Source organism: Scophthalmus maximus, chromosome 15, assembly GCF_022379125.1.
Source record: "Scophthalmus maximus strain ysfricsl-2021 chromosome 15, ASM2237912v1, whole genome shotgun sequence".
NCBI classification, from domain to species: Eukaryota; Metazoa; Chordata; class Actinopteri; order Pleuronectiformes; family Scophthalmidae; genus Scophthalmus; species Scophthalmus maximus.
The window spans coordinates 17675871-17701826 of NC_061529.1; the positions used below are offsets into that span (position 1 = coordinate 17675871).

At 40.4% G+C, this 25956-nt stretch overlaps 1 protein-coding gene across 4 annotated transcripts in view; it reads right to left on the minus strand.

The window, feature by feature from the left end:
- Positions 1 to 25956, minus strand: part of alk (ALK receptor tyrosine kinase) — a 314269-nt gene that overhangs the window by 46478 nt on the left and 241835 nt on the right. For all 4 annotated transcript variants that reach the window (XM_035610012.2, XM_035610013.2, XM_035610015.2 and 1 more), the window contains exons 5-6: positions 16783 to 16916; positions 3423 to 3554 (exon numbers count right to left, since the gene is read on the minus strand). In XM_035610012.2, the coding sequence (XP_035465905.2) occupies positions 3423 to 3554; positions 16783 to 16916 (266 nt within the window). The remainder of the gene's footprint in view (positions 1 to 3422; positions 3555 to 16782; positions 16917 to 25956) is intronic.

A 25956-nucleotide genomic window follows, 5' to 3' on the forward strand; every position in this document is an offset into this window, starting at 1 on the left:
CTGACAGAAGGAATCAAAAATACAACTAAAGAAGAGCAAATATTCAAACACATTCTTTTGCCAAAGGCATTTTTCGATCAAATCTTCCATTTTCAGAGCTCTTTTCCAGTTCATCTTCACTTACAGATGAAAGAGCACTGTATGTAAAAGGCCCCATATCAGTTACATTTTTAAAAACTATTATCACAGAATTCTCCCATATGAATAGATTAACTAACAGGGGTTATTCAAAAGTGCTACTCACTCAGGGCAGTGATGAAGTTTAAATGAGAGACACATGTTCTTTTTGGTACATCTTAATGGAATTAAAAGGAACCATATTTTCCCCCCTTGAACAGTTAAGTCTATTGACAACCAGGCTATTTTGAAACGATTCCTGTTTTGTGATTTTAGTTCTTACACAGTGTCTAAACTTTCAGACATAAAGCTTGTTGATAGTTTGTGAAAACCCTAAGGACGTCTAAAGTTTCGAGTTTCATTTCCAGTGTTTGAAAGTTTTCACCTTAAGTTTGCTTTTCTGTTCCTTTTATCTTGAGCTACTCTGTGAGTGCCCATTACCTTTAAGAATCTGTAAGTGCTCTGATAACGGTGTGCTTTTTTGGAAATGGCATCATCCAGATAATGGAATGAAACTGGCCTGAACAGAGATCATAACGCAGGTTTTCCTCAGGAACAAAAGGAAGAAAAATGAGGCATTCCTCAACAGCACTAGTTTTAGAATTATTTTTAAATATACAGAAGGCTTCAAACAGATCTCACAGATAAAGATCAGCAAAGTAACTGGAATTTAAAAACAACAACAACACATTATCATTTTATCTTTATGTAACACAAAGAAATAAATACAAATTGTTTTTTTTTGCAATGTTTTTTCCTCAATCAGATAAAGGCTCCTCTGGTCTTTTTAGGGTAATACGTGAATTTTGTGTTCCTCTGTGTCTTGTGGTATTATGAGTTATGTAAACCAGTTAGTGTCACGTGGATGTTGTTCATGCACAGTTATTCTGTGTCATGTGATACCATAATTGCTCACAATATGAATGTCTGTGACGATGTGATTTGCTATTAGTCTAGTTATGTCACCAAAATTGATTAAACTGGTAACAACGCAACTGAATTAGGTGTGAATAAGGATGAGATAACAGTATTATTCATACTTTATGAAAAGAGACATAGAACATAATCTTTATGAATGCTGAGTAGAGTGTGTGTCATGGCAACTTGAGATGGAGAGTAAAAATGTGTGATTACATTGGCAAATTATGATGTGCCATGACCAATTTTCTTCATCTCTTTACCAATGTAAAGAGTTCATGACATTCATGAAGATATAATAAAGTTTAGGACAGGATTATCCTGTCAAATTCAATAACAGTGTTGTAACACTGAAATTATTATAGTTGCCATTCTTGGTTTGTCTTTAGAAAAAATACCCAGGTGCGCAGGAAGTGATGTGGTGTGGACTACTGTGGAATTAAACAAAAGAAAGACTGGGAAATTATAGTAGCATGAGCAATAAGCGTTACCATCGCCTACCAGTAAAAGAAGTATGATGTTGTACTGGCCTCACTGTGTAATAACAAGTGATATTTGTCATCACAGATGCTATTCCAAGATATAACTATCACTTCTGACATTCCTACTTGCATCCACCTTTGATCCAAAGCAGCATTCCTCTTTAGTTGCAGGAAAATTGTAGTGGGGGAAAGCAGAGGGGTGTCTGCAGAATATAGACCGACCAAGATTAACCAGAGGAAGCAGAGACTCAAAGAGCGGAGGATGAGTTCCTGCATAACGATGCCGGGGAAGTATGGCGAGAGTGATTCCCCAGGGACTAGATTTTTCCTTATGTTTCAGGAATCTTTTTGATTGACACAAGCTAAGTTTGTTCCTCCAGCCTCTCCCTGCCTTTTTCTGTTAATGAGCCTTGGCACAGCTTATGAAGGATTTAAATAGATCAAATCGGATGAGGATAGCTCGTGGATAGATCATAGAGAATATGGTATCAGAGAGGGAACACTGTGTGATTTTGGCAGCAGGTGGTAATTGTGGCGAATGATGCAGATGGGAATGGAGTGAATAAAAAGCAAGTACAGAAGTAAGACTGCGTGTGAAGGAAAGTAAAAACATGTGAAAGTGTCAGGGTGGTCTGACGGATGAACAATGGATGGCCAGTCCTTGTCTTAACAAACAGATAAAGGTTATTACTATTTATAGGGAGTAGATTGAGAGACAGCGAGAGAACCTTGATTCAAAGCAAATGGCGTCTTGCCTTCATGCCTCTGTGCACATTGAGCATTATGAGTGCAGACAGTGAAATAGGTGAGCAGATCTGAAACGTTTCCCTGTTTTCACACAGCAGTGAGCCGACCCATCAGTCTGCGTCAAATGTTAAACCACACTCTGCTTTTTATTGGTGTAAATATACAAACGCCAATCTCATGATAGTGCTCACAACGCTCTGAAACTCTGAAATATTTGTCTGAACTTTACACTTCATCCTGCATCATACTTCATTGTTGATGGCTGCCAAATAATAATGTGTGCACGCTTACTTTTTACAGACTTAATTTGTGCTCAAATGTCAAAACTTGGCCACGCACGCACGCACGCACACAATTACATTCAAATTGAGATTATACCCTTGGGTAAGCCTCTCAGGCCAATTAGCACTGATAAATCCTTCTATAGTAGAAAAAGAAACAGAAACAGTGCCTGGCTGGGATTTTCACCCTGTCGTTACCCTCTTATCTCTCAGCTCCCATAGTTAGTAAACCTATGAGCGTAAGGTTGCAGCCATCATTTGAAGAAGAGCTACACGGGAGAATGCCCTGCGCTGTGGGCAAGAGCAAATCAATTGTGGTCAGTCTGGTATGGGTGAAAAGTTATAATACAGCAGCTGTAGGAGGTGCGAGCTCTAAACTATATAAAGATAATATAAAAATACATGCAGGCAGGTAAAGGTTTTAATATTAGATAATTGCCGCCCACGCGCACACATACACACACACACACACCCACACCCACACAGAGCCGGGGGGACCTGCGAATAAGATGTCAGCATACTTGGCTAACGTTCCTCCTAGGCCTCGAGAAAAAAGCCGAAAACAAATGTGCAAAGAGGTAGAAATAACAAGCATGGAATATGTCATGGGTGAGAAATGCGAGCGAGGCATAGTGTAGCTGTGCTGCCTTTTTTTCTGCCCTGCTCCCCCAACACTCTATGTCAGGAACGCACGCACAGACGCTCAGTTGTTGGGCAGGAAGCAACAGCTTCATTTAAGCCGACTCAGGACGGCTGACCAACTCCACAACTGGGCACTTTTTTGATACGTAAATGACTTCAGGAAGGACAGCAGACATGAGCGCTCCTCTTGAACATAAGTATCAACAGCTGTGTTCTTGTCTCACGGTGTACTCACGACATAAGTCGCCTTCGTCGTCGCCGAGAGGACAGTCTGTACTAAAGTCACAGAGTTTGTCCAGTGGGATCCCAGGTCCCTGGTGACAGTGGTACCGACCCTCCAGTGTGATGTTCGGGCCGGGTGAGGACGCTGGACAGTGGAGGGAGGGAAAGAAGAGAAAGACAGCTCATCATATCATGCGTTTATCAAGCACACACTACAAAATTTAAATGTCTCCACCGCGCAGTCAGAATTTAGAGAAACAATTTGCTTGACGGATATAAAATCAGAAAAACACAGCATCAAAGATAAACTCGGAGCTGAGGAAAAACAAATCCCAATTATGTTCAGAGTTTACTAATCGAATACCACTGCTAGATTTATGTTAGTCACAGAACACGAACCAGTGGTTCAGGGAAAACATAATTTACACAGCAGAAAATATATAGTCACTACATGAAAGTACATCAGTCAGTGGCAAAAGCTAATATAACCCCTGCCTGTAAACCTGGTATGGCATCCGTGGACTGCCTGTAGCATCATAAATAACTTGGCCCAGGCGGCATAAGCATCTGGCTTTGGATACAGTACATATCCATCTGACAAGGAACAGAGGCAGCAAAAACAATGACCTACATACTGCATCAGGTAGCAGAGGGGGAGGGAACACGCACGCACACAAGCACACACACAGATATCACTGATCTCCACAACTCAACTGGAACCCGGGACATTTGCATACGTATGCAAATCAGAAAGATGATATCTCCAGGTCGTGGAAACTGACTGCTCACCTTCACCTTAATCATCAGAGGCTGATCACAGTGAAGACGGAAAAAAGAAAACAGAGGGAAATCTGATGGGGATCTCGTTTATGCCCTCACTCATAAGGAAAAAAAAAGTTACACGAAGGGATTCTTATCATGAGTGACTCCGCTTACTGTAGTTTGTCCTTGATTTATGCAGATTTGTTCGCCCGTTCGGATGAACTGCGAGTCGGAAGTCCGATAATGCTGGAGTCCATACGGGAGAGGCAGCGTACATGTAGAGCATATAGTGTTAGCTGGGCTGACTAGAAATGCAGTAATGCTACACTAATTTTAACACGTCATTTAAAGACTGTTTTTCAGTTTGCATAATTTCCACGACATGATTAACAACATTTGAGCCACTTTTCTCAGACTTACAGTACGTTAGGATGACAGACTCACAGCAGTACAGCAAGTACGGAAAATCCAAACACCATTACTTAGCAATGTTTCGGTTTCTTTTAGTTATGGAACTTGGTTGCCAGGCTCGAGGTTTCGAGGTTCGAGGTTTCAGTAATTGCACTACAGTAGTTACTGGCACTGTTGCATGGGAGTTGAAAAGAAATGATTGTCTAGTTATGATGCAGTATAGAGCAGACATTTCACAGCTATGCCTGATTTGCCGCACACTTCACTTCTGTGTTTTTCACTGTGGCTGAAAAAACCTTAAGGCCCAGTTGGCAAAGTCAACTCTATGGATTAAAAAGGAGGAGGTGGCATTTTTTATTGGACAAAAACACATTCGTCAGGGGCTCCCACAGTGCCGTAGAAGCAGGGCCTTAATGGCTGCAGAGAGCCACATTAACATGCCAGTGATTAATCCGGTTCAACTACTTTCAAAACATACTGGACTGAGTCGATGGCTTTGATAACGAATGCCCCTCTTGTCAGTGCCGCGCTGCATATGTAATTAATCTGTCAGGGCTCTTTGCAAAGTAAAGGGTGGATATGCTCACACACATGAAACTACAGTCTCACAGACAATTTTGACAGAAGAACACACAAGAAAACAAATTATACAATTTTTTCAAACGAGCCGAGGCGCAGGCTCGTTTGTTTGTGACCAACTGTGTGGGTGAGGACGTGGTCTTGCTATGTGTATGCAGTCATGCCCAACACATGCATTATGCATTCGCTGTGCTCAGTGGCTTCCTCTGTATAATGTTGACACCGCAAGCAGAGTGATTTATCAAGAAAGAAAGAAAAAGTTATCTAGAGTGCACCGAAAACCTTTGGGCAAGACATGTAAATGTATCGATTTATCTTTGTTTGATGTGAGATGAGTAAAATGTATCACGGTGGCTTCGTCACTGAACTTTAAGCTTACCGGAGCAGGTGAGTGCAGCCAGACATGGCCGGTGCCCTCCTGGCCTACCACAGTTCTTAAATCACACTTGTCGGATCGTGAAAACTAGTGGATCAGCGGGGGATGTATTGCCTGCGGGAGCAAGTGAGTTTTGTTATCCTTGCGCTCCGAGGGCTGGTTTGTCTTTGTAAGGGGAATGATGTATGAGCAGTAGGGGGCTGGAGGGGTGACAGAAGGAGGCGCAGCAGCCGCTGGTTAATTACAAAAACACAGGAATTAAGGTGCATGTTGGACACAGTTAAATGCCAACAATTAGCGTATCAGTGCAAAGCTGTTCACATTAAACCACTGAAAACACTCGCAAAGACAAAAATATTGCTCCTCCGCAACACAGTTGCCTCAGAATTCAGCTTAAGGTCATGTAGGTATAAGGTCATGTAGGTATAAGAACACTTTCGTTTCATCCACCGACGTTATACATAAGAGTCACGCCGTTCACTTCTCTTGAGCTCAGTTAGATCAAGTTTATAGCTAATTAAAGAAATTTTGTTGTAGGCGTATATGACAAAAGTTCAAACGAAAACAAACCCAGAAGACAAGGCGTAAAATAAATCTTTCATGCGGCAACAAATTAAACTTATTCATAGACAGACAAAGACGCTGTGTTAAAATAAATACTGTAGGACAAGAAAATTTAAACAAATCGACAAATCCAGTCTTTTAACCCATAACAGACTCTAGTGTCAATTCAATCAACTACAACCCTTATGTTTTTTTTTAATAGAGCATATTATATTTCTGATAAAAATAACAACATTAACTGATTCAGTTTCTCACTAGTGACTCCAAGCTTTGTAAGGTTTGAGACAAATTGATGTCCCCTCAAAATTATGTATTTTTTAAGGTCCATTGGGTTTTTACAGTCAAAGTTCCGGGTCAACCCATTGATATTGATTTTGAAATCCTGCTTTTTACACTGCATATCACCTTTGTGAAAGGATTGAAGAGAGCCAAAGTCATGCAGTCACACTCTATATATATGTATATGGATACATTTCTGGTTACAAGGATTGAGGAGATTGACTATACTTTAAGTGAATAACTGGTAAACTATGAAGAAATAGATGGACAAGAGTCATTGTAAGGGCTATATTCGTATATGCTGAAAAGGTTTTCAAAAGTATTGCTACTGGTGACATTCTGCAGATGGAGAGATTAGATTTAATCCATCTATCAATGTTAAAAGCTGCTACGAAGGGTCCTGGTATAATTATACATGACAGTGTATAATACAATTAGCGTTAAACTCTGGTTTGAAGGTATCATGGTTTTGCTGCATGCTCAACAAAGAAGTGATGGTGTGTTGGAAGTAGCAGTTCCCCTTTTCACACACTCCACTAGTTGAAATCATTGTAACATTGTATTTTGTAACAAGTATTTTTGCATAAGCACATCACACATATCATGTTTTGCGATTCCACTGATAGATATGCACTCTGTGGGCATATCGTAAGATCATGCAAAGCATTTTGACTCACCATTTGAATAAAATCTTTTGCTATGGTGCGGTGGAGATTGGCTTGTTGATTTGAATACAGACAGATGTGTCCTTAGTTGAAGTTGATCTAGAGTTATGGAAAGGCTGTTGAAATCAATATTAGCCTGTGTTATCGCTGAAACAACAAAACACAGTCTGAACAATTGCCTGGTTTAATATCTGCTTGTGCTTTGTGTGTACAGAGTGGAAACTACAAACAAAAATGGAAAATACAAAAGGGAAAAGACCCCACAGACCTGACTGAGTCTTTCATGAAAATTTAGAAGCAGTTGGAACTCATTTATCCAATTGTACTAATTCATTGCTTTGTATTCATGTACACATACTGTCCTCTGTCAAGGGAGAACAATCTCAAGGGGAACAAGCAATGGATGCACCACTACTCTGCCACCAAACTGAAGGCAGAATACTGAGATATTCATAGAGTTTTACAGTGGCTGGGATGCTAAAGACGAATGCAGCCGGGTTTACCAATGGACAGTCGACAGGACAAGAGATATTCGCCCATAAATTCAATTAACTGCACACAGCCACGCTCGATTGGTCAGAGTTTTCCCCAATCACTATCGCTATCTGTCATACTCACGGCTGCAGAGACAGAGGCACACACAAGAGCAGAGGGGCAGAAGCAGACGAGGAAAACGCCTTTAATGTCTATTCTACATTCCATGGAGGATTTTTTTAACAACCTAAAGAATGAGATGTCTACTTAATTACACATGGAATACATATCATGTTTATTAACGACTTTCCATGAAGCTTTAAGTATTTGGCAGGCATACGGCTAAGAGTCTGCAGCCGTGCTACCAGCATTGAATGCTTTCTTTGAGCTAGTTGCTAACAGGAGCATTGCTAACATGCAGTTTAGCAGGTACATCTGCATGTAAGCATGCTCACATTTGGCTCATGCTACAAACCTATGGGAATGTCATTACGGTCATGGATATTTGGGTCATCACATTTTCATCCAGTGATGGAGATAGCAGATAAGACATGTAACTACCAAAATTATTACAAGAATAGCATGAATTGCTGTAGAAACTTTTATAATAAGTTATCCTATTGTCGTTGAGATATTTTAATTTGCACAAAAGAGGGGGAGTTACTGACTAACCAACATGCTGACAATGTGTGCAACCATCTCAGACAGTGTGTAACCAGTCCTTGTAAACCATAATATTTGTTTCAAATTTTAGCAACCAATTGCATGCAGTGACTTTTACAGATAGGCAAGCAGAACTACAGACTGTACATACAATTAATGTAACTAGCTTATGCTAGTGTTTGCTGATACTTAGCATTTGATAATCTTTGTTTTGTTTCTGGCACATTCACAGGTTAGGTGTAGGTATAGGTTTCGGTATTGTGTAATGTCTGTTACACAATACCGAAACCTATAATAATCATAATTTAATAATAATGAAAGTTAATATTAGAATGCTGTGACAGTTCAGGTTATAGTGTTCAGTAAAATTAACTTTCTATGTCATCAGTAAGCACTTTTTGAATTTTTGCCATCAGGGTGTGATTTGTGAAAAGAACAGAGAGGGGGATGTTTTGATCATGTGTAACAGGAGTGCCGACCTCCGGCATGGGAAACGGACATGCTACCAAGGAGGCTAAAGCCCATTGGTCCTAGCGTCTGTCACGTCTGTCACGTCTCTTAAGGTATTGGCGAGTGAGGTTTACATACACTGCAAAGCACACGACTGGCTGGACCACCGTTATTTTTACCATTCTATCGCTCTACATACTGTTCACATTACAGCGCTTTACGTAGTTTAAAAATGTCTATTTTAGGTATCTTATTCGTTCTATTTGTGAAGTAGCACTGATCAATGTGAATGGGGGATACAATTTGTCCCCACAGTGGATAAATATAATTCAGCAGGGGCAGTATATAAAGACCAGAAGGGGGGAAATCCCACACTCATTTACTTTGATGCAGACAGGAAGATTAAACACTCAGAATATGGTCACAGCAGTGACCAACTCAAGAGTTAAATATAACATTTAAACTGCTGAACAGACAAAAAATCTCATCTAAGTGACTTTCTCAAATTACATGGAAAAAACAGAACAGTCTTTTCCGTATGTTATTTAGAAAACTAATCATGCCATTTCAAGTTAAAAAATGTGTTATCATGTACAAAACACAATGTATAGAAGTTACATTTTTCGAATATGAGTTTGTTCATTTGATGCTGTACGTTCATATAGGCCTCAACTGAAGGAAACAGACGGAACACCTTCCTAAGAGGAGTTGATGCAACAGGCGTAACTCTCGGCCTGCGAATCAGAACGTCAAGTTACGACCGACTTAGCGTAAGACCAGTTGGTGCAACTGGCCGCAGATCCTGCGGGACAGAGCACTGTTCTGAGATCAGATGTACGCAGAGATATCATTTCCACTCAAATATCATCTAGTATCGTCTATTTCTAACTGCTTGACTTGTTAAAGTGCCCTGATAGCATGCCATCGGCAACCACTGCCACACAATTACAAGTTCTAGTGCACTTCTTAAATCTCATCGTTGCTCACATAATTGATTTTTACTTTGCCGACTGATAGTCTGACTTACAACATTTCATGTAGCTATATGTACAAAATGTTTCGGGAAAGACCAAAGCTAGTTTTGATTTCATCTCCAATTTGTCTGGTTATTTCCTTGAATTATCTTAAAGACTAAAATTCACTTTGTGCATTATCTAACTCATGAATCAAAGCATCATTGTTACTGACCAACAATGCTATGATGCCTTTGACGTCAAAGCATCTGCCCACAGGCAAACGTGGCTGCAGCGAGACTGTCGCCTTTACTTTGTTTTAAAGCCATTAGTATTATACCAGAGAGCTTTGATTCCTCAGTGTTAACGTATACTTATGTGTTTTGGGGTTAGATTACACTGGAGCAGATCTGGCATCATATAAAGCAAAGCAAACTCACTGCACTAACATTAGGATAAAATATAAGGGATAGCAGAAATATATGTGAATTTCTGCACCATAAAATGAATAACAATGTGCAGTTTCCAAACATCACTCCCTGACATGCTAAGAGACGTGCAAGCGCAAGACGCAATGACCGCTATGGGTTTTGGCCTCGCGGTTAGCACGTCGGTTTACCATGTCTGAGGCTGCGGGTTTGAGCGCTGATCAGTGCAGTTAAATCATCAACAACAACAAAGAGAGAAACAATCTTTCTCCAAAAATTCTTACTGCCCCTTTACAATTACTTTAGCAGCTGTTGTGATATGTACGTGCCTCGATACAAAGAACCTCTACACATCCAGCTCTTTATTCAGAACACAATATTATTATTGGGGAGGGCGGTCCATAATGTAACTCTGATGTTAACATTCCTCTTCTGCTCCATGTTTACATCAACATCATTTCTGCAGATTTGTCAGCTGCACATTCCCGCTGCCAGTCACCTGCTCGACCACATCCCAAAGGTGCTCAACTGGATTCAGTTGGAGAGGACTTATGCTTTGTAGCATGACACATTATCATGCTGAACACTAGCCCATCTGCCTCAAGGGTCGATGTGTTGTACATTCAGAGAATTTTCTTTTGTGCTCACCACAGTTGTAGAGAGTGGTTTATCTGAGTTACCGTAGCGTTTGTCAGCCTGAGCCGGTTTGCCAATTCTCCTCTGACCCCTCTCATCAAAAAGACGTTTCTGTTCACTGGGCATTGGGAGTCTTTTAAGAGCACCTGTATCTCTAGCTAACTGAATTTAGTTACAAAAAATGGAAACATAAAACCATACCGTAGCTATATAGTGATTATATTCTACAGCGCAGTAAAGCCTGTCATTTAAATGAAATAGACAAAAGTGATTATTTAATATCACATTATACAGATATGTCATGCAGGAATTCTTGGAACAAATGTCCCCACTGCCAGGATAAAATTAGATTTAAGGTGGTTGAATGTTTATGACAGATTTTCCTTCAATGATGCTTTAAGTCCATAACATCCAGAAATGTTCTCCTCCTTGCCAGGTCAGGGTGGATTTAGACATCTGTTTCATTTGGCATGTGTAAGCTGGGAACACTCTACTCGATGCCCTAGGCCATTTAACTCTTGCTCAATATCTTAAAATGAAACTGCCGGTGTAGATTGCCTTGGAAAAGTGCCTGCAACTGAAAACCAGATTGTCTTGAGGGGATGCTTCTCTTGCCTAAGGCAAGAGATTATAGGTAGAGTGTGATTTAGCTCAGTTTTGCCAGATAGGGCTTTGTCTTGGCAGGCTGTATTATCTGTAAATTGATGAGCTGTGTTGTTTTTTTGTTTTGACTTGCTTTTATGTCATTGGACATTGGGCTTACAATATGTGACCTCTGCCAAGTTCAATGGACCTAAAATTATCCTGAGCAGAAGATCCAAAGATACTTTCACTAAAAAGGAAAAAAAAGAAATCCATTCAAATTACCTCTAAATAAATTCTGCTGATTTCCCTTGGCCTTGGCTAATATACTGTTCCTATGGAACAAAGTATCTGATCAAACTACTTTCTAGTTCTGTTCTTTCAATCCAATTATTCATGCAGATAGTAAAACTCAGAAGTTGATAATAAAAATAAAAAAAATAGAAAAAATGGCCTGTGTAGGGATATAAATATAGCCTACATACGTACTTATGGATAGTAAGGCCTGTGGCCTGGTCCAAGTAAGTCTGTAGTAAGTCTGTGTATGTGAGGAATGGGCAGTAAATAGCAAATTAACACATAAAATGACTTCCACATAATATAGCGATTTATTTTTCTGGATTGGGTTGTTTAATAACTGCAAACTCAACCTTGTGTGTGTAGTGAAAGTGATGTACCAATCCAATATTCTTAATTGTTATCTGTTACTGTACCATGGTAAAGGTTAAACATTACAAACTTTTTTATTAAAACTTCTACAGCAAAAGTATGTTGATAAATGTAGTTAGTATATTATGCATTTGATTTTTGTTTACACATATTGAATATATGTGAACTTTTTTTGAGTGCAACAGACATTTGATCACTTTCTCTTTCTCAGGTGCAACTTCTGATGCAATGAGGAATTCAAATGTCAGCATAACCTATTTAAAGTACAATGGACTTGGCAAAGGTGGACATTCGTTTCTCTGGTAGAGATCATATTTTATGATCGAATGTTGAGAATACATTTAATCGGCATCAACGAGTAACAGGAAGGGAGGCGGACAGAAAGGTTGAGGTGCAACAGAGCTCAGTTTTTACGCTTCTCTTAATCAGTATCTCTAAAATACACATAATACAACAATTTGCATTGTTGCAAAAAATGTTGTTTTGTAAATCCCTGTTTTGTAAACTCACTGTGATAAATGAAAAAAGCTTTATTTCGTAGACTAGCTTGACATTGTTCAGTCTGCACACGTTCACATCTATGGATTGTGCACTGTTGGACTGAGTGAAGGGAAAGAATGAGATCAGTTAAACTCTATCGCTCACTCTTACAGGCGACCGTGACTGTACGACAACACCAAAACCTTTTGCTGCAACTTTGACATTCTTTTCATCTCACCAACACCCCCACTCTGTTAGGACAGTGTGTTTTTTTCTTTTCTTATCTCCGTCCAAAATATGTATCTTTTTGATCACTTTAGGCTTTTTAACCAATGACAAAAACTCCAGAGATGAGTTTATTATATTCATGCAGTCAAGGTGAAATTGAAAATTCAATTAAAGGCTCTTGCTGCAGATGTGTGTATTTAAAGGTGAGCCTCAGCACCACACCATGACACTGAGTGGCTTTTTCCCCCCTCCAATTCACCATCACCCATCCATCCACATGTCCAACACTCTGTCCACTCCACTGGCTCTCTCCGAACCCATTTCCCTCATTGCCTCTACAGGGCCATCTGTGATTGATGGGCCTGGGGACACCCTCACTTTGCTGTGTACCTAATCGGAGAGTATAGACTGGCTGTAACGCTCCATTAGGGGCCCGCAGCAGCATGGTGTAATGGTTAGGGAAATGGGCAAGGGAAGGGAAGGTCACGGGTTCAAATTCCCACGGGGGTTCACTGCTGCCTTGTCCCAGTCACATGTGCAATTGGAAAAAATGAATTGCAACAGTTTGCAGGCTGGCGCGTGGGCACAAATACCAAATATGCACTTCAGTGGACAAACATTGTTATAAGGCAAGTGTGACCTTCTGCCTTGCCACAGTGCCATGAGTGAGGCAAAGTCAAAACTGCCATTGACATAATCTGGTAATGAGCTTGTCAGTCAACACATTAGTCTCTGTTTACTTCCAGGAGAGAAACCGTAGGATGTTAAGAGTGTCATTGACAGAGCTGCTGCACTTGAATAATTAGGTTCCCTGTACAGCTATGCACAAACATCAGAGGAACACTGGCAGAAGGCGGGATTCTAACTTCCTGTCAGGAGGGATGCGCTCCAGAGATAGGCATATAGCCACACAAGTCATTTAAGGAGAAACAAATTGGATTGCTTGTTGGCCCTGTGACTGATGAGTTAATTAAAGTGGAGGGGTACGGAGGAAGAAGTCAAACCCTCGTCCATTTATTTATCCTGTATTGACTATACCTCCACACACTTCACTGGGTTGAGTAATCGCCCCCTTTCTGCTCCAGAAAAACAACTAAGAGGGAGGAAATGGACATTGTCAAATTTGATCAAACTGAATTTATCTAGATTAAGAATTGAAACGAGTCAACAGTAAGTGAGGAAACTTTTGCGTTCTGATTATTGCACATCACAAGGCCGACATGCTCAAAACACAGTTAACAAGGCACCACATGCAGTTGGAAATATTAATCCTCAGCATGTTTTTCATCTAAGTGAATTATGCCTTCATAAATCCAGAACATTATATATTATCCACAGACTTATATCGGTCAAAATGTATACTTCAAATGACACTATCAACATTCGTAGCAGCAATTAGCACATTATGAGTGCAGGGGAGTGGAACAAATAAAGCAAATGAGAGTCCCTGCCAGGGACGGAGTCTGAGAATCTTAATCGAACACCCTGGCTCCATGTTCTGTGCCAGGTAGGAAGGCAGGGTAATTTGAGCCAAGCCTTGTGACAGGTGCTGGAGGGGAAGAGTGGGGGAGGTTCAGAACACCGCGAGGCCATGCGGCGAGCGTGCCGAGACGGATTAAGGCTTAGTTTGGGCGTGGGATGTGTGCGGTGGGTGTTGTGCTGGGGACTCAGGTGTTGCCTGAGGAGAGTGCAGCACGTCTGCATGCTTTTTTTTCCCTTCTACTAGCCACAGCTTATGTCCTGCCCGGCAAAAGGAACACGGCGAACCCTGAGAACAATGATACACTGTTCGACGGAACTGGATTTGCATGAGCAACGGCAGCCGCTCTGCCCCGGCCTCACGGTGACAGAAAAGACAGTTAGAGAAACAATCGCTGGACAATCATTGCTTGTGTGTGAGTTAACTTTGTGTTGGGCACTTTGATCATAAGCCGTTCTATTCATGCTAAATGATTGTGGAGATAGTTATAGGGGAACTGACTGATTCTGCCAGCCCTCACTTAGAGGATAACTTTAAAACCAGAACACATCTTTTGGATTAAAGATAAGGACTAGGATTAAGTAAATCTCAAATTTAAGAGCGTGTAAGCTCCATTTTAGTTCCCCGTTTTCTTTCCTTTTCATGATCTCTTTCTCCATTCTTCATAATCACGCACGCACGCACGCACGCACACACACACACACACACACACACACAGAAAATGGAAAGTCAGGTTGCTGGTCTTGGCTCTTGCACATCCAATGATGAATAATTCCCTGTGAAATAACTGCTCTGACCTGGCCTCTAGTCCAAACATCCCACGAGGAGCAAATTTGAAGAATAAGAGTTGGACAAACCTTTCAAAAAAACGGTGTTCCCCATTCATCCGAAACTAAATATTGACTGAGCATAAAAGCTATTTCATTGTTGCTGAGCTCAAAGAGACTCGCGCTGTATTAAAGTAAAGGAGATTAAATTTGCTGGACTGTAGGCATCGCTCTGAATTCAAAAAGAGGCCTTGGGGAATGATCACCTTTTTATAACATGCTCTGTATGATTTTATTGGAAATACAATCTAAAGCCCACTTGAATGCTTTCCAGTATGTGGAATAGAGTGGCATTTGAAGATACATTAACCAGTGCTGCTCCGTCTGTCAGGCTTTTGTCCTAGTGATCCGCACAAAATGTCTGACCAGAAATCAGGGCAACTGAGGATGACAAGAGTTGAGAAGAGTTGACAAGAAGGGGATGTGTTCACATAACAAGGTAACATCTCCAGCTGTCCAATATATCCTGGAGCATAATTTTGCCATGGTTCTACGAGCGAGAAAAAGCAAGCTAGGCCAAACTTTCTAAATGTTTCAAATGTGTTTACGAGACCACAAGTAATGAATAATTAATAACCATCCCCAAATAAGGCTACATATGTTCTAATCTACAAAAGTCTATATTTCGGGTATTGTAAATGCTAACAGTTGAAGGTTTATAGTTAATTTTGCATGTTCTCCGTAATGCAGATGCAACAAAAAAATTGTTTTCACATCTCTAATTAGCATATCTAAATCTGGATGCAAATAAAAACACATCATTGCAAAACTGATTTTTTTTTTTAAAGGTAGGTTTGTAGGACAATGTTGTGTAAGCGGCATTATATCAGATTATATCAATGTAGGGATGTCTTTTGAACGCTGCTGCCAGTTTTAAGATTTAATTTTGTCCATAATCAGCAGCTACTGGTGGAGCATTTCTCTTGGTCATCCTTTAATTGATTATTCTTGTATGCTCAGCAGACTCTTGCAGTCTGGTAAACAAGTTGGGTAACTTTTTCTTACAGTAGCACTAAATTAACCCCCTCCCTCACAAGATAATCCCCTTTTCGACATTTAGTTCAACGACGATATGAGACACATCTGGATGACTTTGTACACAACAACAATCTGTGCCAGAAAAACATCACCTGCTCGGTTGGACATTTTGTAAATCTCTGCGTACCACACATCTATCTGTTAGAGGAAACAGGGGTTTTAGTCCTTATTTCCTTTGGACATGCACACTTGAAATGTTCAAGCAAGGCCCGCTGTGCTTCTGCATCTAGCGCAGAGGAAATTGAATCAGTTATTTTAATCCAATTTCAGCGGCTTTCGAGGTTGACAGAGAAGATTTTATTTCAGTCTGAAGCAGTCTACGCATCTCATTCATTCACTCACTCATTCATGCCGCAACATGGCGTAACGAAGTTAGAAAATCACAGAATGTAGCCGAGCCATTTCCAGTTTGACATGTTTAAACTGCTTTGGCAACTCGGCCACTCTGAAGACATGTGAGACACATTTGGTCTGCTCACATTATATACTGAGACTGTGACAGGAAACACACTCACACTAAAAACTAAAAACTTTACAAGGATCCCAAGAGTTTGTACCTAATATGTTGATTTGTATTTTTTTTCGTATCTTTTTATATTTGAATATTTAGAAAAACCCAAATCACCAACAATACTCAGTTTATAAATATACTAAACCGATAAAAACAGTTTGCATTTTTGGAAATGTAATCAGAAAATATGACATTTAACATTTCATTTTCGATTCATCAAAGGTAGCAACAGTGCTCACACAAAAGTGCACCTACAAAAAACCCCCATACTATTTATCTTAGAATAATTCTGGACAGAAATAACATGTGCCAGCTTACCCATGGTGCAGTTGGTGGTGAAGTGGGGCTCGATGGTGGCCGTGTCGTCCTGTGGGATCCGCTGATCGTAGCTGGCCGAGACGCGAAAAGGCGATCCGCCGTGGGTGCCCAGGGTGAGGTGGACCACTGCCCAGCTGCCGAGGAGAGAAAGCAGGAGCAGGATCAGTGTAAGGAGCAGGCACCATGGCTGACAGAAAAACCCACAGCTGCTGCGGGGGTTGGGGGTCAGGGTAGCACAGGCCTGCTCCGCCTGAGACCCTGAAGTTTCGGGCGAGGGACTGTCCAGGGCCTCGGCAGAAGCTGTCATCTCGGCTTCCTCATTCTCTTCCATTTTGGGAGGCTTGCTTTCTTCCTTAGTCTGGTGATGCATAGCCCACCGGTTAAAGCCCACCCCGGACTCGTGGAGGGTCTAGAGGTGGCCAGGTGCGAGGCGGTTTCCACGGCAGACGGCTGAGGTCGGAGATGGCTCGACGCCTGCACCTAAAAGCCAGCGGGTGTGTGGTAGTGAGGCAACCACACACTTGGGTCAATTCTTGTGTTGAGACAAGCTGCAGTCCTGCGGTGAATGCTGTCCTCCCTCACCCGCTGGCTTTGGGTAGTTCAACTGTCCCTAATTTTATTAAGCAAATTGTACTGATTTCTCTTTGGCTCCAAGCTCATCAACAATCACTCCTGCTCACTCACTCGCTCTCTCTCCCCCTCCCTGTCTCTCCCCTCCCCCTGTGTCTTGTCCATCCCTTCACTTTTGCATACAAGTCATGACACACACTTGCACTGTAAATACCTGCCTCCCTGATTAGAAAGGAAATGAATATATTTCACACACACACACACACACACACACACACACACACACACACACACACACACACACACACACACACACACACACACACACACACACACACACACACACACACACACACACACACACACACTGTATGCTTGAAAGCAAGTGCTGTTACAGTAACAGATTCATCATTGCAACAAAACAGTTTTGTTATTTTAGATTTGCCTCAACTTTGTTGTTGCGGATGTCGTTACCATCACGCTGTCGCAGCACTGTTTTTCATTAAGCGTTTGTCAGATTTGTCATGTATAGTACATAAAACAGGGGCTGTCGTCCTACTCTATCTTTACTGTAAATAAAAAAAACTTATTTCAGTAAAACATTCTGCTGTGTGAAACAAACATGCTCATAGGATCAATGCTCAATATACAAGCTGCTGAGTCCTCAGTTTGATATGACAACGCTTTTGTTGGCAAATCAGGTTATGGATGATGTTCTTTTTAGATGTTAGTTGGCATAAATGTAAGTTGACATAAAATCAACAAATGGACCAAAAATTTCATACAAAATCCAATTACAGTGACAAAGCCACAGAGATTTGTTGGCAAACTCTGCTTCTATACGTAGCATTTTAACCGCTTGTTTTTCTTTTACACTACATGCAGAGTTTAGGCTGCTCCCATCAACTCTGCGTCCTGCAGCTATTTCCAGGAAAAAAACAGTTCAGATAGATTCACTGTACCACAACTACCCAGAACCAAAAACACAGACAAGGACAGGCAGACGGGAAAAAACCAAGCCAAGGACGGAAGTTGAATATCAGGCGGCTGAATTTCAGATTTTGCTTTTCATGGTTTGGAGCTAAAAGCAACAACATGACGCCAATTGGATGATTAACTTGAGATGTTTCCTTATGTCTAAGTTGACAACTGTGTGTCTGTGTGATCATTGTCATTAAGTCATCCATCTCCTGCCAAGCTGCTTGGGATTGCGAGTCATGTTCAGTTTTTTGAGTACACAAATGAATGTGAATGTCAATGTCATATCCCCAAACCCTGTTACACTCATGGCACCGCATTTCAAGACACTCTCTGTGGTAGTCCTGGCCAGGTCCACACCAAACACGCTGGGCCCCATCTGATCCAAACACAATTATTTTTGTGTCATTTGACCAAAGAATATGCTGCCAAAATTTTTAATAAAAAGGTTTTTTTTATTTGAGTAATGTCCCTCACACAGATCAGTCACTGAAACATCACAGATGATCCCGACGTATGTCATGTCAGAGGCACTTCTAAAGACCCATCTGTTTTGCAGTGCAAGGCTGTCTAAAAAGTAATGTTTTTTTTGAAGATGGTCACTATGAGTCTTCATCTACCTCCTAACCACTGCTGTAACTGTGTACGACACAATAATTTTGGAACTATGAAACATATATAATATTGCACAGTTGTGTATCTGTTTTGTGGTATATTGTATTTGCATTCAATATCCCAAAGAGTCACCGTCTCCAATTAGGTGTGCACAATTTTATCATTGTTTTTCTCACTAGTTTTATAATATTAAACCCCAAAAGTGAAGTCAGTAAAGGTTTTAACCCACCACAGGCAACTGATGGGGACGTTATCCACACAGATCTCAGCAGGTCTTTACCTTTCCATTATGACAAGTGCACTGGGAATAAGGAAACTCTGTGTTTATTTTGGGGTTTATTGTGTGTTCTGTTTGCAGAGGACTGTGCGAGTTACGCACGCACACACACACACACACACACACACACACACACACACACACACACACACACACACACACACACACACACACACACACACACACACACACACACACACACACACACACACACACACACCCACCCACCCACCCACCCACACAAACACACACACACACACACACACACCCACACACACCCACACACCCACACAAACACACACACACACAAGCCCCACTACACAAACAGGCTCTGAGCTTTTCTGATTTCCCCAACGTCTGGGCTCCGACTCGAAAGGCTTTGCGTTACTACCTTTGCCAGCTTACTTTTTATTTTATTTTATGTTGCGGTGCCTTCACTCTATCCTCCCCTCTTTCACTGCTGTCACCTCTTTCCGGTCCCTTTTCACCAAACGCTCCTCGCTCCAGCTCTCTCCATGACTCTCAGATTGGACTCTGCTCAGAGAGGAGGGAAGGTGTTGACCAGATGGGAAGTGATGTTACAGCACCACAGTACATCGGTTGAGAACAGTTCTGCAATGTGGGACATGCTCCCTGTCATATTCCATAATAGAAAAGAAATGTAGTCCTAGATAGGGGCTGCCGCTGTCTTCCTGATAACCTTGAAATGATTTGCCAACTCAGTAATATACCTATGGTGCCACCAGCTCGGCTCATGGCCAAATTCAGAAATGGCCTTTCTGTTTGAATGAGTACTCAGAGTGACGATAATGGTAAGTAATTGTACAGAAATGTTCGTCTTTTCAATGCAGAAGGTAAATGCAGGCACATGTATGGCAAACCAGCGTACTCTTAAACCTAGATGATCAACAATGAAATGGTTTAATATTTAAATATGAAAGGCATAAACAAACAGCAAAACCCATCAAAAGTGTAGAGAAAGGAGCGTGTGCTTGGCATTGAATATGCTCCATGTTCTGATAATAAATGCACAGAGCTGCACTGCACCAGAGCTGAAGTGATCGATGTAAACCTGAGCTCGACAGTATCTACCCTCAGTGTAAAATTGTGCACAAAGTCTCCAGGACTACTGAATTATTGTTATGCTTCATCATGCTACATCTGTGCTGTGCGGTACTGATTAACGGAACAGTGGATCAGAGCGGAGCTGCCAGAGCACATCACTCAAACATTTAGACCTAATTAGTATCATACCATGCAAGGCACAGTCCCAAGTATAAATCAATAAAAGCAAAATGAATGTTAAAGACTCCACATGCAGGAATTAGATATACATGACTGATCTGGATGCTGATAATTCTCATTACCTTGGTGCCCCAATGCTCTGTTAGTAATGTTAAAAAAAATCTTTAAAAAATCACCTGACCTTTGTTCAGACTCCTGCTCTGTAAACTCCTCTCCCATGATGAAAATGTATTTAGCACTGTAGAAAAACAAAATAGCTCATGCCAACTAATCTTTGTTGTCCATTGACAATTCTTATTTCATAATGCTATTCATTTGTGCTCTGCTCTGGCTAATGTAGCTCTTTTAATTTGCGTGTGTGTCTGTGTGTGTGTGTGGGGGTGGGTGGGGGGTGCTTATGTGATAACCACATTAAGTTTTGTTTGTCTTGTGGCTTCTGGTTTGCATTAGCTGCACGTCTCATTCATCAACTAGTACAAAAACATGAACACAGGCGAACAATCCATGAGGTAGTTTGTTGCACAGTTGTTGAGTTTCCCTGTTGCTGTCAGACTCTGGACACATTTCACTACAGAAGCACATGTTCTTCTCGGAAATCGAACAGACAAAAAGAAAAATAAATCAAAAATAAATCATATTAAACTAGCAGTGGTCGTTGGCCTTGTGAATTTGTGCAATTTCCGATGCTTGGGTGTTTACAAGGTTGTAAAAAACTGGTAAATTGACTTAAATTTTGTGGAATTTGCATTTAAGGGTGTAAAGTAAATGTCCCGCACATCATCTTAATCCATGTTAAATCGGAGAAACTTCCTCCCCAGAATAAATGTAGTTTATTCTTTAACAATTGACATTAAATGAAAAGTGGATACTAAAGGGCATCGCGTTAGGGACTTCCTTGTGTGTTTATTGGCCTTGCGTCAGTGATTTTCATCACATGTTGTTCGGGTTGGATTTTTCGTCACTGTCCTGATTCAATTTACGGACTGCAAATTGAATCAGAAAACTAATAAGTGGACTGGTATGAAGAAAATGAAAGGGAAAGAGAAGATGGATGGATGGGTGACACCAAGCAAGGGATGTTTTCTGTAGCGATACTCAATGCATGAGTGGCCTACACCCTGAAAACACCTTAAATGCAGTGGTGACTATAACACATTGGCAAGCCGTAATTGTGAACAGTTTATTTCCCCACGTGTCAGGTCTCTCTTTGTCGCTCTGCCCGTGTTCCCGACTCTCTCTATGCAATTTCATCTGCCAAATAAAGCTGAAAATTGTGCCCTATGTAAAACACAACCAGGTGATGCTACGATTAAACAGCACAGCATTGACGAAGCCCTTTAACTCACAACCTAAAGCCTGAGTGTACAAAATGGAAAAGGTTTCCCATGTACCCTGTTGAATGTATCTGCAGATAAACTAAAGGAAGGGGAGGACAGAAATTGAAACCGCTTTACATGGTAATAGAATCATGTCGGCTGTTTGAAATTTAGGTGATTTTTTTTTTTGTTCATCGGGAAAGATCAAATTGATTGAAAATGTTGCTGCGTATGACTAGGTATGTATAGAACCGGCAGGGGTTAAAAGGTTAGGAGGTGGGTGGGGGTACTGCGGTGATGGCAGTTAGATCCGGATCTATTCAATCTGCATCGATTTGGACAAAGAAAGAAAGAAATGGTGTAGGCAAACAAGAGAAGTGCAGTTTAGATTGAACAGCCTGACATGGCCCGGCTGAATGAATGCCACCTTTCGGAATAAAAAGGACACATTTGAATGCTATCTGTTGAGGGGTAAACTGTGGATGCAGGCTTGAATTGAAGTAGGGGAACATGTTTTCAGAAGAATTCGGTGTTCACTAATCCAAAGTGATTAAACAATCTTTAAAGATCACTTTGTTATATTTGTCCAAACTTCATGTTTCAAATATTTGATAAACAGAAACCCACTATACACCACATTCTGTGAATTGTGCATAGTTTGATGTCATCACTTAAATGTCAATAACGAAGAAAAAGGAAAAATCCTAAAAGCAGCAAAAATAAAACAGGGAATGGTTGGATTAGTTGACCGTAATCTTGAGGTCTTTACATGATAATACTTGGAAATGCACTCGAGGAGAGCATTAGCTATTTTACAGTATGTTCAGCTGAGTCACACCTGAATACAGCTATCTTGCATTTTTATGCTCAGCAAATTATACTGCGACTGAAAAATGAACAATTTGCCGAGAGCAAATTACAGAGGATGAAAGCAAACCCAACCAAATAAACAAGCCCAGATGAAACGAGAAGCTCCACTTCCTGAAGAAAATGCGTGTGATTGCTGCATCTGCTGCAGCTGCGTTATAATTTCACTTTGCATTATTGATGCACGAATGCAGCTCATATCACCCTGAAAAGCCATAATTGGAGCAAACCTATTCTAGAAAATATAGTAGAGATTAATAGCTGGGAACATGGTGCCACTACCGTGATAGTTTTTGACCATGTGAAGTATTAAACCAGTGACCTCCTGTCTGTCAAGTTTTAATTTAGCCTTTACAGTTTTTGTCATTTTATGCACTCATTAAAACTCAAGGTATAAGATACTGTACATCAAGCTGTCTGCAAGCTAAAACAGCCTTGTCAGTCTTCACATTTGAAAAGTGGATCATTGTTCCTTTAAGAAATCTTTATTTTCTTATTATAATTATCACACATACATAAAAACTGTATTAAACTCTGCAGTATTATTTTTAGTCCAATTCTGTCTTAAACCAAAGTCAGTAATTCGACAAATCATTCAAGGGTAAATTCAAGAGCAAGTTGAAATCATTTGAGCCACAGCCACAAACATTAGCCAATCCAGCACAAGGCATCTCAAATTAAACATGAGCGCTTTGTTCAGGGGTCAAGTATATGTAAGAAGAATGGATCAGAAATTGATTCAATATGCTTTGTTTTTTTCTATATCCTTGCATATAGTAATTTACTTGTGCAAAATAAAAGGTTGAAACAAAAAAAAACTAAAATTCCACGGCTGCGATGAAGATTTCAAAAAGACCCAACACCAACAATATGTCTGGTATAATCATACTGTACAGTACTGTGATGGTTCTAGTCCTCACTCTCTCCCGCATGTCCAGGCAAAACGTTCCGCCCACAACTGAGTCCGGTTCTGCGAGAGAGTGAGCAACCATGGAGAGCAAGAACCATTTCATTGTGGGGACCGGTGGGTTTCTCTGTAACATTGTCAGGTCTCGACCTCACTATGTAAAGTGCCTTGAGATAATAAATGTTGTGATTTGGGGCTATACAAATAAAAATTGAATTGAAAATTTAGTTTGCACCTCTCCGTTGTCCTCCACTAAACTCTCTCTGCCACTCTTCTTTTCCCACAAACCTTTCCTTTCTTCCATGATCCATGTTTCCACACAGAATCCGTCTGAAGACTTCCCCCATGTGTCTGTTTGGTAACAAGACTAAAAACACATTGGCAGGCTTTTAAGCGGAATTTGCAATCAGCTAAGTTTGGAAATATTTTTGATTTCACTTTATTGTAAATATTCTGCAAGATGTTCTATTTTTTTGAACATTATTTTCTGCAGAAATGCATGCAATTTGCCATCATTCTGTTTTGAATAATAACAGTGCGATAGCATTTGAAAAATGTGATGTGAATACATAGTGTTTTGCAGCTGGTGGAGTACGAATGAGAAATGAGTTCATGGATTTAGGGAAATGTGGTCATTGACTGCATTTTGTGTGAAAACAATGGAAAATGATTCACAGTTCGGTCCACAGAGACTTCTGTTTCACTGACGCACTGAGAGGAGTTTCGATAATGTGACTTCAGTTTGGACCAATGCCTGTTAGGAATATAAAAAAATCCGGATGGGTCAGGCTTCTTGATACAGTGCTTCAAGCTCTTTTAATGAAAATATAGAGAAAGTATAAATATACTTTGTAGTGTAACGTCCTGTTCAGTGCTGGGATTCATTTAGCTACAAGACAGTGCAACACATTTCAGGCAGCAAATAGTCATATTGTGTGTGTATTAAAACAATGATCAAACTGTATAGCCAATATAACATTTTGTATTTTGTTGTTATTAACAAGGTGCCCACATGTGCTACAAGGGTCAACTGGCTAAATGAGACCATGGTAACTACAGTATATAGCTATTGGAGCATGCCTTCACAGACGTAATTCTATTCTAGGGTGCTAATGTGGTTAACTCCTGCGTTCACGTGTTGCATGTAGGCCTGAATGTGGAATATTGCATACTGCTTGTGAGTGCGTTTTGTATTTCTCACTCTCTCTTTCCTCTTACTTCTCTTCAGTTTTTTCCTGTATGAGGAAGGACCTGACATCTATTTACCATCCGAGGGAAGGAATGGGACTTTGAGAACTGACACTTGCCAGTTTGTCATTTACTTTGTTTTTCTAAATCCAGTTTTCCTCCCGAAATTGTATCCCCAGCATTCTTTTTTACACAGTTGGCTTTTGTTATTTCACTACGGGTGGGGATTAACCAGTAGACCAGTTGCGGGATATTGTTCTGGGTCAGTCTAGTTTATTTTTTAGGCAGTTAATGGAAGGATGAGCTAGGTTTATATATACACACAAACACACACACACACATATTTGTTTCAGATTTTCAGATGAGCCTTTGTTTGGATATGGAGGATGTAACAACGTGGACTGGTGTTTTGCACAAGGCCTGTATTGTGATCTGGTCTCACGCAATCAAACACCTCGAACAACTCTTCTGAACTATGAGAACATGTATCTGATACAAAAATTATGATTAAAGCAATGACATAACTTCATTGTTGAGGAAGTAAGACAAAAATACAAAATAATGGGGGACAATTGCAGAGTTAAGGAAATAACAGCTGCCAAAGATTCATCTACTAAATACTGATTTGGACTGTGATATTTCTAAATATATTTTTGAAACTTGTCATTCATTTACATAAAGGCTCTTACTATGCAGGTCAGTGGAACAAACCTACATTAAATCCAACTGGACAAGAACACATGAAAACTTTCAAATGAATACGGTAAACAGTGAAAACACTGTATACAGTATGTGGCCTTTGTATGAGTGAGGGGAACTTTGTAAAACTAGCTAGACCAACAGAATACAGAGAATACCACATAAATTGTTTACATTTTTCATTTAGACTTTTTTTTCATTTCATATACAATATCTGGCCTGGGGAATGTGTTCCACATTAGTGAGATCAAAATACCCCTGTGTAACAGGTTTTAAAATTGATATACTAAGATCCAATCCAAGTTTTAAATCAAACCTGAATAAAAAACTGCTCCAAAGTAAGAGGTCCATCTGAACTGACCAGAAAGACTCATAATAATATAATATAATAATAATACAATAATATAATAATATAAAAGAGAAATTAAAAGGAAACAATGACGGGTATGCCAAGGCTGATGGAAACAGATGACTTGGATGTCTAAGTATTAGATGTAAATGATGGCAATGCA